At 41.6% G+C, this 16,342-nt stretch overlaps 1 protein-coding gene across 5 annotated transcripts in view; it reads left to right on the top strand.

Moving 5' to 3' along the window:
• Positions 1–16,342, top strand: part of MLLT10 (MLLT10 histone lysine methyltransferase DOT1L cofactor) — a 123,707-nt gene that overhangs the window by 6,722 nt on the left and 100,643 nt on the right. For 4 of the 5 annotated variants that reach the window (XM_050971618.1, XM_030241749.2, XM_030241727.2 and 1 more), the window contains exon 4: positions 16,210–16,264. The exons of the other annotated variant lie outside the window; for it this stretch is intronic. In XM_050971618.1, the coding sequence (XP_050827575.1) occupies positions 16,210–16,264 (55 nt within the window). The remainder of the gene's footprint in view (positions 1–16,209; positions 16,265–16,342) is intronic. 5 annotated transcript variants of the gene reach the window in all.

Below are 16,342 nucleotides of genomic sequence, written 5' to 3'. Positions count from 1 at the left end.
TGGCTTCCCATGTGCTATGAAGTCTTATGCACCGGTGTGTACTGTGTTCCTTTTCTTTTGTGTGCTGCCTCTAGGCTGGTGGGTGCTGGGTGGGAGCCAAAGTAGTGGCTGGTGTTTTTTGTTGGTCAGCTGGGAGCCAGTGTCCTGGCTGCTGAATGGTCTGTTACTGGTTGGAAAGCACTGCTCCATGCTGGACAAGTCATACTGAATTTTGGTTCCAGCAGCATTATGTTTTTCTCTGTGTGTGAGAGAAAGTGTGTCTTTTCATAAACCTGAACTGTTTGGATAATGGATTGAGGTGGCTGGTAATTTATTTGGTTTACCTTTTAATCATGCTTATGTAGTACATAATTGTAGGTTGTAATCCCAGTACACAGTTTTTACATCACTCTGTAAGTTTTTAACTATTGCTTGAAAAATCTTAAGTTTTCTCTAAATCAGCTCATATATCTTAGCTGACTTATGGTGAGCTTGAAATTCAAGTTTCTTCAAAATGGGTGGTGGCTGATCCCAGCTTTGCCTGTGTCAGCACCAGCTGCTACTACCCTGCATACTGGGGTGGGCCCTTTTGGTGTCTTCAGATGTGCCTGAACTTTTGAGTCAAAAATCAGGGCAAGTACATACTGATGTAGAAAAAAAACAATTCTGATGTCTGTGTGAGGTTGTATATATATGGGCTGCTACATAAGGGACTTTGGCTTAAGAAATTGGATGGTGCATGTGTGTAATCTGAGGGCTGATAATTCGGGTACCCAAAGAAAGACTGGAGAGCTAAGTTTAGGATTTGTTTGAAAATACTTTTTTTAGCCCATAATCCTGTCATGTGTCAAACATCTTCCTTGATGATCTTATATTAAGAGTAATTCAAATATAGTATATAGTGGGGTAAAAATAGATAATGTATTTATGGTTTAATACCAGTACTCTTCATACTTATCATGAAGCTGCAGTAATCTGAGTGATAGAGGCAGGAGTTCACCATTTGTGCAGGTAGCTTGGTCAGGCTTTTTAGCTATGTGTAGGTCCTGTTCTTCTGAATCCAGCTTGATTCAGAGAGACCAGGAGATCTCTGTACTGAACTTGTGTTGAGAATTCCAGGAAGTTTTACTACCTCCAAGTGTAGCTCAGATGCTAAGTGTGAAGTTGGATTGCTTGCATTGCAGGTGAATCACTATGCTGTTGATCTGTTTCATGGTAATATGAATATTTTAAGCCTGTCTTTGCACCTGGAAGAATCAGTTTGGACTTGGTACAAATCACTCTAATGTCATAACAGTGGTGTTTTTTTCACTTGGCATTTCTGTGTTTTTTGTTTTTTTTTTTTGGTGGGGCGGATTATGAAGTTAAATGCGGTTGTGGTCCAGAACTGAGTCAGCACATTTGTGTGACACTACAGCTTGTCTAATAAACCACCTGGATTTTAGTCCTGGGAAATGTGCTGAGGGGGCTCTGACTCCCTGCGGAGCTAGTCACATAAGACTTGAGATAGCATCCATCTGGATCTCAGCTCAGTCTGGCATAACTGGAGTCTCTGTGCTTGCACATGTGTTTCTTGGAACTTGGTGTGGAGTCAGAAAAAGACTTTCTCTGTCATTGCAGAGTTAGTTTAGACCATACAGTGGCTGGTACTTAAGGGTTCAGAGCAGTAGAAGTGCTGCTATACTGTTTACCCAGTTCGGATACCCTGTGTGCTCACAGTGATAGGGTCCTGCTGGTTATCCTATGAGACCTGAGCTGCACCTGCATCTGCTGCTCAGATGATCCAGAGTCTGAACACTTTAATTTTTTTAAAAAATTATTAATGTAACAAGAGTTGGAGGTCTCTCCAAATTATATTTAAAAAAATGTTTCATCACATTCATCTACAAGATTTATTTTTAGAGCTGCTCATAAGAATTGTTTGATGTATCCATATTTTTACTCCTCACCCCCAGCATTTATGTGGTGTAAAAATAAGCATAGGTGCAGTATTACTTGCCTTTGGCCTAAACAGAAAAAGGCAAAGAAGGAGGAACTAGGAATACAGCCTTTCAGTATTCAGACATGTTTGTGATCAGAGCTCTGATACCTTTGGCTCAACAGGCTGCCTGCAGGGGAGTGGGATCTGTATTTATTAACACCTGTATCTCTCAACTAGAATGAATGTTGATAAATATGGTCACAATACAGGTGAATGAAACTTTATTAACCTTATTTTAGAAGAAGAAAACTGGCTTTTTTTCCCAATTTGAATACTGTCCATCCAATAAGGACTAATATACTGTGTAGTTTCTTTGAAGATAGCCCTTGAAATAATTCTTAAAGAAATGTTGAAGTAAATGTTTCTTTAACGTGTATCCATATTTTTCCTTAAAGGATACTTTATGTAAGAATATTACTACAGCTACTTTAAGAATATTGTAACAATTGTTACTAGAAGAATTGCTTTAGTTTTGAGTGCACTACAGAAAAAATGATCTATGTGCTTTTGTTATTTGTCTGGCTTTTATGAATGACTGTGCAGTCTAGAAGGCATTGAATATTAGTTTGTAGCTGGATATCTTGAATAAAAAGCCTGCCTAAGGATACTTAGGGAGAACATATTATATTGGGTTTGTGTGACAAGGTTTTGTTAATAAGGGGGCTACAGGAGGGGTTTCTCTGAGAAGCTCCCAGAAACATCTGGTGTCTGATGGAGCCAGTGCCTGCCCAGCTCCAAGACAGACTTGCTGCTGGCCAAGGCTGAGCCAGTCAGCAACTGTGGCAGTGCCCCTGAGATAACATGTTTATGAACAGATTAAAAACCCTGCTGAATAGAAACTGCAGCTGGAGAGAGGAGTAAGAATGTGTGAGAGAGACAACTCTGCAGACACCAAGGTCAGTGAAGAAGGAGGGGGAGGAGGTGCTCCAGGTGCTGGTGCAGTGATTCCCTTGCAGCTGGTGGTGAAGACTCTGGGAAGGCAGGTTGTTCCTCTGCAGTCCATGGAAGCCAACCAGGGAGCAGAAACCCACCTGCAGCTTGTGGAGGACCCCATGCTGGAGCAGGTAGATGTGCCTGAAGAAGGTTGTGACCCCATGGGAAGCCCATGCTAGAGCAGGCTCCTGGCAGGACTTATGTAGAGAGAGGCCCACACTGGGTCAGGTTTGCTGGCAGGACTTGGGACCTGTTGGGGTTCCGTACTGGAACAGAAGAGGTGACATGCTGGAGCAGCTTATGAAGAAATGGAGCATGTGAGAAAGGCTTAGGTTGGAGAAGTTGGTAGAGGACTGTCTCCTGTGGGAGGGACCCCATGCTGGAGCTGGGGAAGAGTGAGGATGTCTACCCCTGAGAAGGAAGAAAAAACAGCATGTGATGAACTTCTACCACAGCCCCCATTCCCCTGTACTGTTAGGTGAGAGGAGGTAGTGGAAATGGGGAGTGAAGTTGAGCCTGGGAAGAAGGGAAGGGTGGGGAGAATGTATTTTAAGATTCAGATTTTTTTTCTCGTTATCCTACTCTGACTTGCTTGGTAATAAGTTAATTTTTCCCCAACTTGAATTTGCTTTACCTGTGATCTCTCTCTGTCTTTATGTTGACCTAGGAGCCTTTTTTTAAATTTCTGTCCCCTGTCCTGCTGAGGAGGGGAGTGACAGAAAGTGTTGGTGAGCACCTAGTATCCAGCCAAGTTCAATTCACCATGGTGTGTCTTGGTGCCCCAGATGGGGATTAAGGAAGTAAGCATAAGGAGAGTAACTGGGGAGATAGCAGGCAAAACTTGGACTGAACAGAATAAGAGAGAAAAGCAGAATGATTGTGGAAACTGTGTTGTTCTTTCTGATTGTGGTGAAGGTGAAAATTTTTATTTTAAAATACTATTGATTGAGTGATGTGTGTTTCTTGTCCATTACATATTGGGTGAAAGTTATTTGCTTTGCATTTTATGAGTCCGAGCAAATATTTTTTCCTGTTCACATTTTGTTGGTGTATGCAGTGAATACAGACCTAAAACCTTGTTGTACTGCGACTCTAAAGATGACAGAATTGTTTAGCATTGCAGTGTCTAGTCTCCAAGGTTAGGAGTACAAGAAGTGTAGAAGGTGCTGCAGACGTCACGTGTACTTTCTGTGTACTTCTCCAGTGTATCAGAGTGGGAGTATTGATGCCACTTCTGATTGTGCTTCCTTCAGGCTTTTTTTTTTCCGTCTTTTTTTTTTGTGTGTGCTGTGTTTTTCCCTGCTTGTATGCGTACTTGTAACTTGGTTTGTAAATACACAGATGAGTTCATAAACTTATCTGAAGCACTTCCCCACAGCAGAGAAAAGGTCTGCTACTTTTTCTTTTGATTAGCTACAGTTTGTACATGTAATTTGTGCAGTAGTTTATAATTACATTATGCAAATCATGGTTACATGGAGTATTCAGGCTTTAAAACAGTGTTACATCACTTAAGTACTACTTGATAGAAAATTTTTTAGCATAGATGTCAATATAACAGGTACTTCAGTAAACAATCTAAAGGTTCTTTGGCAGAATTACTAACCAAAGTGAGACTAGAACAAAACATTTTCCCTTCCAGGAATTGCATAATCCTTATGTGGAAATGTTTTATGACTGTTTGTTTAATTGTATTCACTGGTAGAAGTCTCTAAAGGAAGCAAGGAGTTCCTCAGCTTGTGAGAAGCCTGGCTTAGAGTTGTTGCTAACATTTTATAGCCAGGAATTTTTAGGATAAAGCCTGTAATGTTGCAGAAGAACATTGAAATGAACCATTGCATGTTGTATTTTCTTCATGTAGATTGAATTGGGTCAGTTGCATACTTTCAGGCTGATAAAAAAATTTGGATGTTTAGTTGGACATGCAGCCACATGTGACAGGCATTTCTCATAGCCTTCTGACGCTTTATCTTGAAGATCAATGTGTGAATCTAAAACTTTATGTATGTTTATAATTTGGATTTTTGCAACATCTAGCAGGCCTAACTAGTCTTGAGTATATGGTAGGAGATTATGGTTTTGGACTTCCAAAGTTGGAGTAGCCAGGTCATGCTACACCTTGTGTGTCATCACTGTTTTACATTGTACTATACATTATCTCACTTCCATACACTGAGTGAAAGTATGACTAAGTATGACCTGTAGTACTTACTGAGTGGCTGGTCTTTAAGACTGTTGATTTGCATGTTGAGTGCTTCTAATCTTCTTGTCATATTCTACAAATTTATTATCAGTAGTAGGTGTTTTTGACAGAGCTAACTGAATCTGCATATATTTTTAAATGATGCCTTGATAAAAAGAACGAGGTCAAGTCTCTTTAATTTATCTGGGTATAAACCCCAAAATGCTTCAGGTAGTCAGTCTGTTTTTCTTTTACCTGTCAACTGTCTGCTTTAAGAAAAAGTTCATTCTTTCTCCTGGGACAGATGACTGAATAGAGATGGGGCAGAGTTTTGGCAAATTTGTCAGCATCGAGAAATGGTTATTTGAAGATGAAGATGACTTAATTTCTTAAGTTGTCAAGTTGCAGAACATAGCACTTTGGAAGAGAAGTGCTGACAGCATGCATTCGTTTGCTCTATTAGTGATGTCAGCCAGTTGGGGATTCTTGGATGTGGCAGAAGACACTTCAATTCCTGTTGGTTCTTCATTTTGGTTTATGAACACTGGAGTCTGGTGTGAATCACAGTGAAACATTGCAACTTTAATTTGTCTCTTTTTGGATATTTGAAAAATTGTGTAGTTAGCTCCTTGCTGACTTCTGCTTCAAATTTCAGCATGGTTGTAAGCTATCACTTATAGAGTCATTTAGATCAAAATAATGAAGGTGGGTATTTTGTGAGTTTATAAGGTTTATGTAAGGTTTATAAGGTCTGAAGATACCATAGGCTGAGAATATTGATAAAGTATGTTGCTATCCCCCTGTAGTTTAGAAACTGATAAAGAAGTGTGGATTTGGTTTTGTAGATGGAAGTCTCTTCTTTGGCTTGGCCACACGTTCCTAAAGCAGCTCATCCTTTTTGCTGTATTGAGCAGGGGAAAAATGAGCTTCTGACTCTGGCAAGTATTTCAAAGCATGGATGTTAAAATAGAAAGAAGCTCTAATGGGAATTTTCACAGTACTTAATTGGTTTTAAAGAAAAAGCACAAAAGAAACTATCAGTAAAATATCAGAGTAAAGACATTTGGTATTAATAGATAGCTGAAGTTTGGTGTGAGAGGTTCAGTAATTTTCAGCAGCTGCTGGAAATCCTTGTGAGTTTTACTGGACTTCCTGGAGACTTCAAGGGCTGAGATGTTGATCTTCCCTGGTTAGTCATTGTATGTTGGCAGTAGTGATCTTGCTTCATTGAAGATGGCTTGAAGCAGGGAATAGAAACATTAGATGTCGTGTCTAAGGGTGGGGGTAAGCTGTTGCCAGCAGATGTAGATATGGTCAGTCTGGGGCATATCTTGTTGCTGGGTCTCTTCTTGTGCTGAATGCCTGTAAATTCGCATCTATTGATAGAATTTATGGGAAGATCTGAATTTGCAGATGAAATGTCTTGGCAGCAATGTACTGGTTTGCACTACTCTGCAAATTGTCTGTGGGTTTTTCTTCTTGTTATCTAGTCTTGCAGAAAGCTGGTCCTTCGTAGGCTCTAAGATACTTGTTTTTCCTTAGACAGCCTCTGCTTAGCTGAATTTGAGTTAGGTTTTCTAGTAACTATAATCTAGTTGTCTGTGGTTCATGATTTCAATTAACACACTTTCACTGAAGTGTCTTTAGAATATGATGTCTTGTTACAGACAGAGCTGTGTTTACATTGGTTGTTCAGTACCATATTTTTCTGAATCTACCACAAATTACCCCAAATTTTTCCAGGTTTATTAGGGGGAAAAGAGAATTTTTCTTATCTTCAGTGTTTTCATTCCAGTGTACATGTGTTATATTTTTACTTAAATTTTTTTTCCTATTGAAGAAAACACACTAGGGTTAAGAGGAACATGGAAGGTATAAAAGGAAATTAGAAAATATGGGATTCTTTCCCCTGGAGGAAATGAAAGACTAATTTCAGATCCTTTAGGGGAGAAGTAAAATAAATAACAAGAACATTTTGAACTTAGAAGATAATTTTTCGTTGAAAGAATTGAATGAACTTCAAATAGTTATGTATAGGTTGAATGAAGTATGTACAGCATTGGTGTAACTGAAACTCTAGATTTTTAATAAACTTTGTGTTCGGAGTGGTTTTCTAAATTCTTTTTTTCCCAGAATATTTATGTTTTTGACAGCAATAGGTATGTGTCTGCCAGCATTAAATTGTTTGCTTTAACTAAAATAACTACCCATATCAAAATCTTTACACTTCTAAACCAGTTTTTAAGTCCATATTACGATATCATTAGGGTGTTACTATTATTATTAAGGTATTATTTAAAGTAGTAGTATTTAAGGCTACCTAGCATATTTGAAGTCTGTAGGATCGGGAAAGATCATCTCACATATAATAAAGAATATTATGGGTGACTTCTACAGTTGTCTTTTTTTCTGGTAACACCCAAGAGTGAGACAAAATGTTACAGAATACTGGTGAAGGCAGGTGTAGCTGTACCACAAAACTTGGGATATGAGTATCTGGACACAGTTGTGCTACAAGTTTCTGCAGCTACTGATAAGGGGGAATCAGGGCTGCTAAGAGCGTCATGGGCTGCCAGTTGGAAAGCCATTGATTAGAAACTAACCTTCTGATCAGCTGCTTTGCTTACCTTTGTAAACCTGTCCATGTGCTTTGGGAAAGTGTGTTGAGTTAGTGCATTTTGTTATGCACAGAAATACCTAGTAGCAGGTGTGGTGTAAAATAGATGTATTTGAAAGCAAATTCAGAAGTAAAGTAATAAAAGGCTTTACAATTGACTCTTTCCTCTTAGGTTAATTTAAAAAAAGTTCTAAGAATTTGAAGGATTCATAGAGTCATCTAATGGTTAAGGCTGGAAAAAAGTTCTGTGGTCATCACATCCAGCTGTTAACTCAGCACCACTGTATTCACCACTAAACTGTGTCTCTAAGTGCCACATCCACATGCCTTTTGAACACTTCAGGGGTGGTGATTTTGCCACTTCCCTGGGCAGCCTGTTCCAATCAGCCTGATCACCTTTTCAGTGAAGAAATTTTTCCTAATTTCCAATCTAAACCTCCTCTGGTGCAACTTGAGGTCATTTCCTCTTGTCCTGTCACTTGTTAGCTCAGAGAAGAGATTGGCATTCACCTTGCTACACCCTTTTTCAGAGAGCACAGAGATGTGGAGTTGTAGGTAACCTATTCCCTGAGCCTCCTCCAGACTAAACAACCCCATCTCACTCAGCTGCTCCTCATCAGACTTGTGCTCCAGACCCATCCCCAGCTCCATTGCCCTTCTCTGGACACACTCCAGCTGTTGCAGCTCCCTGCAAGGCGACCTGGTTCTCGGGTACGGCATGGTGACCCAAATACAGAGTCACTCGGTCCATATGCTGCAGACACCAATGTGGTGGATAGCAAATGGCATTTATTCAAAGGTTTCAGGGGTATTTATGGCTTGGGTAGTTTGTGTCACTTCCTCTGCCCTTGTCCTGGGTGCGGCCAGGTAGCCAAGGTCAGACTGAAGGTGAGGAGGGGTCTTCCTGTCTACGCGTAACAGCCCGAGATCTTCCGGCCGCAATCCCTAACTCTCCCACACCAGCACCTCAATGCCCTTCCTGAATTGAGGGACCCAAAACTGGACACAGAACTCAAGGTGTGGCCTCACCAGTGCCGAGTACAGGGTTATGGTCACTGCCTTGGTCCTGCTGGCCATACTGGTGCTGATCCAGGCCAGGATGCCATTGGCCTTCTTGGCTACCTGGGCACTCTCTGGCTCATGTTCAGCTGCTGTTGAGCAGCACCCCCAGCACCTTTCCCTCCAGGCATCTTTCCAGCCACTCTGCCCCAGCCTGCAGCTGCAGGGGTTGTTGTGAGCCAAGGGCAGGAGCAGGCCCAGGCACTCGGCCTTGTTGGAGCTCAGAGCTCTGGGCTCTGCCCATCAATGCAGCCTGTCCAGATCCCCCTGCAAAGCCTTCCTGCCCTCCAGCAGCTCAGCACTCCCAGCCAGCTGGGTGTTTCTGCAGGCTGCCTGAGGGTGCCCTGGATCCCCTGGTGTGGATCATTGATAGAGATATTAAACAGGGCTGGTGCCAGCACTGAGCCCTGGGGAGCACTGCTGGGTGCAGTTCCATTCAGCAGCAGCCTCCGGGCCCGGCAGTGCCAACAGTTTCCTACGCATCCAACAGAGCCCCCGGGCAAGCTGTGAGCAGCCAGGTCCTGCAGGAGGTGCTGTGGGAAATGGTGGCAAAGGCTTTCCTGAAGTCCAGGTAGGCACATCCCCAGCCTTTCACCCATCCACTAAGTGGGTCATCTTGTCACAGAAAAGGAGATTAGGTCAGGCAAGCAGGACCTGCCTTTCACAAACCTGTGCTGGCTGGGCCTGATCCCCTGGTTGTTCAGCATGTTCCCTGTGATGGCACTCAAGAGGATCTGCTTCATGATGTCCCCAGCATTGAGGTCAGGATGATAGTCCTGCAATTCCCTGGATCTTCCTTTCAGCCTTCCTTGTACATAGGTGTCTCAGTTGCTAATCTCCAGTCAACTGAGACCTCCTTGGTTAGCCAGGGCTGCTGGTAAATGTTTGAAAGTGACTTGTCAAGCTCTTCTGCCAGCTCCCTCAGTACCCTTGGATGTATCCCATCCAGCCCCATAGACTTGTGGCTGTCTCAGTGGCATGGCAGGTCACTGACTCTTTTCCTCCTGGATTTTGGGGACTCCATTCTGTTCTCTGCTTCTGTCTTCCAGCTCATGTTTTCACTAAAATACGAACTAAAATTGCAACAAGTGGATTTAACCATTCTTCTGTTTGTTAAGGATTAACAGGAGCAGCAGAATAAAGTGTTTGATCTGATAACTTTTAATTCCTGTTGATGAAAAAAATTGAAAGAGATTGACTGTCGAGTTTCAAGAACTGTTATGTTGATTGTATGTAACTCACTGTTTTTGTCATTTGTACCTTCATGGATCATTCATTGTGATCTCATGGAGCTGTTTCTTTCAGTTAAATACTGTTGGGGTTTGGGATTTTTTTCTCCTGTTGTCAAGCAGTATGAAACAGTAATTCTGTGATCAAAATGTACTTGGGAGAATAAAAATGGTTCTGGAAGTGTGTCGTGCTGGGTATATGCACCTTGACAGGGAATTTAAGCTTCCAAATGCAACATTTTGCATATGTGGCTGATGCCTGTTGACAATCTTGAAATGCATGAATGTCAGGGAAATATCAAAACAAAAATGAGCAAGAAATCTGGCTGCACTACTACCAACTTAAAATTAGTCTGTTTCAAGTGTATACTTTCCTTCCTTCCATCCTTTTTAAAATAAGGCCTTCAGTTGGACTTCCACTCTGCTTTGTAGCCAGTGTAGATAATGCCACCTCCCAGATAAGGTATTTATACCCTTTATATCCTTTCCTGACCACCTGTCAGTTTTCCTGTTACATTTCTTATCTGACATTGGTTGTGTAGCCTAATGGAAAGGTGGCTCAAAGAAGTGATCTGACTGAAAAAAAAAATCATTTTTAGGTCGCTGGCTAGGATTTCCATATAGTCAATTGAATGCTTTTCCCAGAGCAAGGAAGGCAGTAGAAAAGACACAGCAGGGGATGGTCAGTGATCTTCTGATAGCACAGTGCAATTATGCTACCTTAAAGTGAGCCTGTAGTAAAGTCAGCTGGAACTGCAGCTTGGTGTCTTGGCTAGCTTTAAGGAACTGTGGTCTGTTTAATCTGCTGTAGATCTTGTGTTATTTAGGTTAACAGGTCACATTGAAAGAAACGTTTATTGCCTCATTGCAATGCTGGGAATTCAGTCCTGCAGGATTTTACTTGGTTGACAGTCATTATTCAGGTGAATGGTTCCGATGGCCTAGCTTGGGCCACAATTCAGTAAATTATGTGCGCAAAAATTCTTTGACCTTTGTTTTCTTATAACAAGAGACAGCATATAATGGGTGTCTGCAGATGATGCTTTATGAATGTGCTCCAAATTTTCAGAACCCTGAGGGAAGAACAGTGTTATATTCCTAATACTATTTTTCTTCTCTCCTGCATGTATAGTCTTGTCCCTGTCTTTCTTTTATCTTCCCTGTTTACCGTTGCCTTTTTCTCTTTCCCTTAGTTTCAACATGAGTAAGGTAGTCTCTTGGATTGAATCAGTTTCTCTGCCTTTCCAGTTGAAAAATTGGTAGAGCTAGGTTTACCAAAAAGACTTGAAAAATTATGTTTGTATAATGTTACCTAATGCTGGTTAAGGTAGCTTTTAGTCCTGGTTATAATGGAAAGACATATTTATCTAGAATAGACGAAGAACACTTGATATCACAATGCAGTGGAGCCAAGTTGGACTGTAACTGATTCAGTGTCTGAAGCTGGAATTATTTAGCTCCTTGTTTTACTTTGGTCTTCCATTCTTGCAACTTTTTTCTGATGGGTATCTTTAGTGGACACCTCTGTGTTAATTAAAAAAAAAATTCAATTCTCTATTTAAAAAGGAAAAATAACCAAGAAAAAATAATGTTGAGGGGATAAAAAATTTCTTTCTTTTTCTGCATGGATCTTGCATGCTTCTGATTTTAGTTCTCTGCTGGGTGATGTTTTAAAGACTGGACTCCTCAGGAGGCAATGGGTTTTTCATCAGACCCAGGCAATCTCTGTTTGCCTGAATGCTAAAGGTATAGGATCAGTCTTTGTTTACTTAATTAAGTTGCTGTTCATGTAGCTCAGAAGTGAGCTGTGACAGTCACGCTGTCAGACTCTTCCAGCTTCACAGCTCTGAGATTGGTTTCACTTTAGTCCTCTACAGGAGACCTCATAGTCTAAAGCCATTCCTGCTGAGAGTTCACCCCAATTCTGCATGGACCGAACTTAGTCTCCATGAACTTGGTCTCTTCCACTGAAGAGCTGCAAAAATGAGATGTCCTTAGACTCTCTAAGGACAGGAAGGAAAAGGATGATGTCATTTTCTACAACTTCATTTTGTTCCTTCAGCCAGTAGTTGTCTCTTCACTCTCTTCAGATCTAATTCAGCTGCCTGTACCTACAGCACCACATGTGCTGCTGCACCTCCCTGTGTTGAACTAGTGCTCTTTAGCCCACCAAAGGACACGGTTATAAGGACATTCTCTAGGGTCACAATCAGCCTCTGTAGTAGTGTTCACATTTGTGCTGCTTAACCTGCTGATGTTTATCTTAATTGTTGATCAGTCATAGCAGCTTGCCCTATTTGTGCTGTGGTGTCTTGTAGGTGTTGTATCTGCCCCTGCTACCTACCCCCTCTGCCCTGCACAGCTGGTTTAGAAGTTCCCCACAGTGTTTCTGAAAGCTCAGACAATAAATCTGTGTCAGAAATATTTGCCAGAGATAAGACTTAAAACACACCACTGGAGAAAAGAGCCCTGTCATGGCCTGTGTGCTCAAATATTAGAGACCGTCTGTATGGATCATCAGATTATTCCGTATACTGTGTTGCATCATCAATGTTCATGATAAAAGGATCAAAATATTATTCCATCCATTTTAGAACTAGTAATAAAGTGTTAGTTTGAAGAAAAAAAAAATCTCTGCTAGATACTTGTCTCAAGGCATGAGATTCACTGTTTCCCAGCTGGCAAAGCTCCTGTTTTTACTACATGGTGTGTATTGAAACTTGGCAGAGCAGAAATGGGTGACAGAATCTGAGAGTGTGGAGGCTGGGAAGGAGTTAGGTTCCTAATGCAGAGAAAGGGAGTAGAAGGGCTTGGGGTAGCTATCTGCTCTGTTGGTTTACTAGGGTGCTCATTTATTGCACATTGTAACCAAATTTCATGGCCCCAGAAGTGCTCTGTGTCATCGAAGTGCAAATATCTCTGCAGTTACCAGTTCTCAGCACCATGAGAGATGAGCGCAGTTCTGCACTCAAGTTTTCTTCCACTATCAAAACTTCCACCTCCACTTCAGCTTTCTGTCTTGCATCTTCTCTGAGTGACTGGAGCCAGGACTGCAGAGGATGGAGGGACCTAAGTCCTTGCAGACAAGGACAGATAAATAAGGTGAAGCTGATGAGACTGAATGGAGCATGCTTAACTCTTGTGCATAAAGGACTAGCTCAAGTCATTGCATCTTAGTGTCCTGTGATCATTTTGATTTATTTTGTGGTAAAGTTTGCACAAGAAGCTTGCTAAGTCTTTAATTACTGGTGCTGCAGTGCTGTGGCTCCCTGCCTTCAGTTTTGCTGATGCAACCATTTGTGGAATTAAATTGCATTGCTGATATGACCTGAATTAAAAATGTTAAAAAGTTTTTTTCATTCTATTTCACTGATCTCTTCTAAGGGGCAGCCCAGCAGATAGTTGTGTCACTAGCTGAGGGAGTGGTGGAAGGAGAAATTAAGGAGGGGGAGGTGAAGGGAAGAAGAGAACCTCCTAAACTGGTTTTGCTACTAGTGAAAATGTATGTCAGACTTCCATAGCTTGCAGAGGTGGGGCAAGGTAGAAGCTGTTAACAGCTTCTCTTCTCTCAGTTACGTCATCTTGTCTCATTGGCTTTAAGCTGCCAGCTTGCAGCTTTGGGGTAGGAGCCAACTTTATTGCACTGTCACCATCAATACATACCAGGCTTCGTCCTTTAGGAATCTGGTTCAGTGTATGAGAAATTCACTGAAATGAAACTATTGCTACTGTGTGTCTCTCAGCACTTTAGTATTTAATATTTGGAGAGCTGAAGTGTTAAGATACAGCTCACAAATATACTGAATGTATAGGATTTTGTTTTAAATGAACTGATCAGTTCATTTCAGTGTCTTGATTAAAAAAAAAAAAAAGGAAGTAATGATCCAAGTTTGCAGGCAACTTGGGCAACTTGCAGAATGATTAAGATGTTTTCAGCCACTTTTGTATCTAATTTTCACCATAGACTTAATGCTGACTTTCAGTAAATTGCTGTTCATTTTTGTGAGTGTGAGAGAGATGAGTGAAGCAAAAGACAAAAGGCTACAATCCTAAAGATTCTTCTTTCTGTGTGGAGCTCTCTGTACCAGTGCACTGAGGGGAAAAAAAGGTTTTTTCTATTTTATCCTCTATGAAAGCCTCTTTGCTCTAATATATTTTTTTACAGGTTAAGAAAGATAGTATTACAAATTTCTTACAGATTAAGACAGTCAAGATATACTTTAGCCATATGAATTTCAGGAATGGAGTTTCTAGTTCCTCAAATGAGTTTGCACAATCTGTTTCTGAGACACTGCTAGCATCATAGGCTCCTTTATCTGCTGTCTTGTCTGTTAGCTGGTAATGGAGAATAGCTCTGTTCAGGGAACAGCAAGAATAGGTGTCCCATTCTGTTTGAAGGGTATAGTGGTAAGTTTGCATCTAATGATCTTGATTTGCTTAAGATTATTAGGTTTCTATGCTCTGAGTTGTCCCTAAATTGGAAATATATAAAGGTTGTAATATGGTGATTTCTAGGTATAGGATCCCCTATAGTGGTGTTCCTGTGCTTGTAATGTGGAGCACTTGAAGTGGAATATGTGTCAAATCTAGTAATTTCTGACATCTTTGGTTTGGAATTGGTTTGCATGCTCTAGGACACTTAGAGGTAAGCATGATATTAGGAACTTGACAGGAGGCAGTGATAGCAGAAAAACTGTTCTGTTGTGATCCTGGTGTATGTTGGAAGAATATTACGTCATAGATGACCCAGGACTGGAAAGGACACTAACCAAGTTTCCAGGTGATACAGAACTGGCAGGAGCTGTTGAATCCTTTGAAGGCAGGGAGACCCTGCAGAGAGAACTTAACAAATTAGAGGACTGGGCAATCACCAATGGTATGAAGTTAAGGGCAAATGCCAGACTCAGCATGTGGGATGGAGCAACCCTGGATGTACAGACAGACTAGGGAATGAAAGACTGGAGAGCCAGCTCTGTGGAAAGGCACCTGGGAGTCCTGGTCAATGACAAGTTGAAGATGAGCCAGCCGTGTTCTGGCAGCCAGGAGGGCCAACCCTCTCCTGGGGGGCATCTGGTGCAGCATCACCAGCAGGGCTGTGGGGAGGGATTGTCCTGCTCTGCTCTGCTCTGGGGCAGCCTCACCTTGAATGCTGGGGACAGTTCTGGGTGCCACAATATAAAAAAGTCATTAAACTGTTAGAGTGTCCAAAGGAGGTCCATGGGGTTGGTGAAGGGCATTGAGGGGAAGCCGTGCGAGGAGCAGCAGAGGTGTTTTAGGTTGTTCACCTTGGAGGAGACTGAGGGAGAACATAATTGGAGTCTACAGCTTCCTCATGAGGGGAAGAGGAGGGTCAGGCACTGATCTCTGTGGTGACCAGTGACAGGACCTGGGGGAATGGCCTGAGGTTGTGTCAGGGGAGGTTTAGATTGGATATTAGGTAAGTGTTCTTCACCCTGAGTGTGGTTGCACACTTAATGGGCTCCCCAGGGAAGTGGTCACAGCTCCAGGAGTGCTGACAGAGTTCCAGAAGTGTTTGGTCAATACTCTTGGGCACATGGGGATGGCTCTTGGGGTGGTGATGTGCAGGGTTAAGAGTTGGGCCTTGCTGAACCTTGTGGGTCCCTTGCAACTCAGCTTATTCTGTCATTTTGTGATCAAGCTGCTTATTTCTAAACATGTGGTTTTGCTACAGTTGTCAACTTCTGACCTCCTTTTTCTGAGACAGAAAGTGCATTTGGTTTTTGTCTCTGAGGATAAGTGGCAGCCAGCAGAGACTGTGTAGCCAGCCATAGCTATGTGCACCTGTGCTGATCATATCCACAGCACTTCTTTGTGATTGACCATCTTGGCCAATACAGAGGCTAAGACAAGGAAGTACAGTAAGGACTTTTGGACTATGTCCAAGCTTCTTGGTATTTAAGTCCACCCTGTGCTGTAGTTTTTGGAGGCTTGTCTCCAGAATTCCATGCTGTGAAATCCAGGAAGAAAATTTGAGGTAGAACTGCAAGTAGCTTTAATGTGTGTCATAGTTTGAAGATCTGGAGGTGAAAGCTTTATTTTTCACAAAATTACATTAATATTCAAGTAAAGGTTAAGGGAAAACACACCCATTCACTTTTAAAGAATGGTTACTTCCTTAATATCAGCTAAGTTTTAATGTGTGTGGTTTCTTTTTCAATGCTTCTGTGATCATTCCATTTTTTTATTTTACTTTTGCTTTTTTTCCTAGAGATGTGAATTATGCCCTCATAAGGATGGTGCTTTAAAGAGAACAGATAATGGGGGTAAGTTTTATTCTTGCTTTTTGTGAACTCTCTTATTTTGTATGAGGGAAATAAATCTGTGGGAAAAAATTATAGGGA

The sequence above is a fragment of the Serinus canaria genome, chromosome 2 (genome assembly GCF_022539315.1).
Source record: "Serinus canaria isolate serCan28SL12 chromosome 2, serCan2020, whole genome shotgun sequence".
Taxonomy (NCBI): Eukaryota; Metazoa; Chordata; class Aves; order Passeriformes; family Fringillidae; genus Serinus; species Serinus canaria.
The sequence above is the reverse complement of the archived record's forward strand: the minus strand, read 5'-3'. Positions and strand labels throughout refer to the sequence as shown.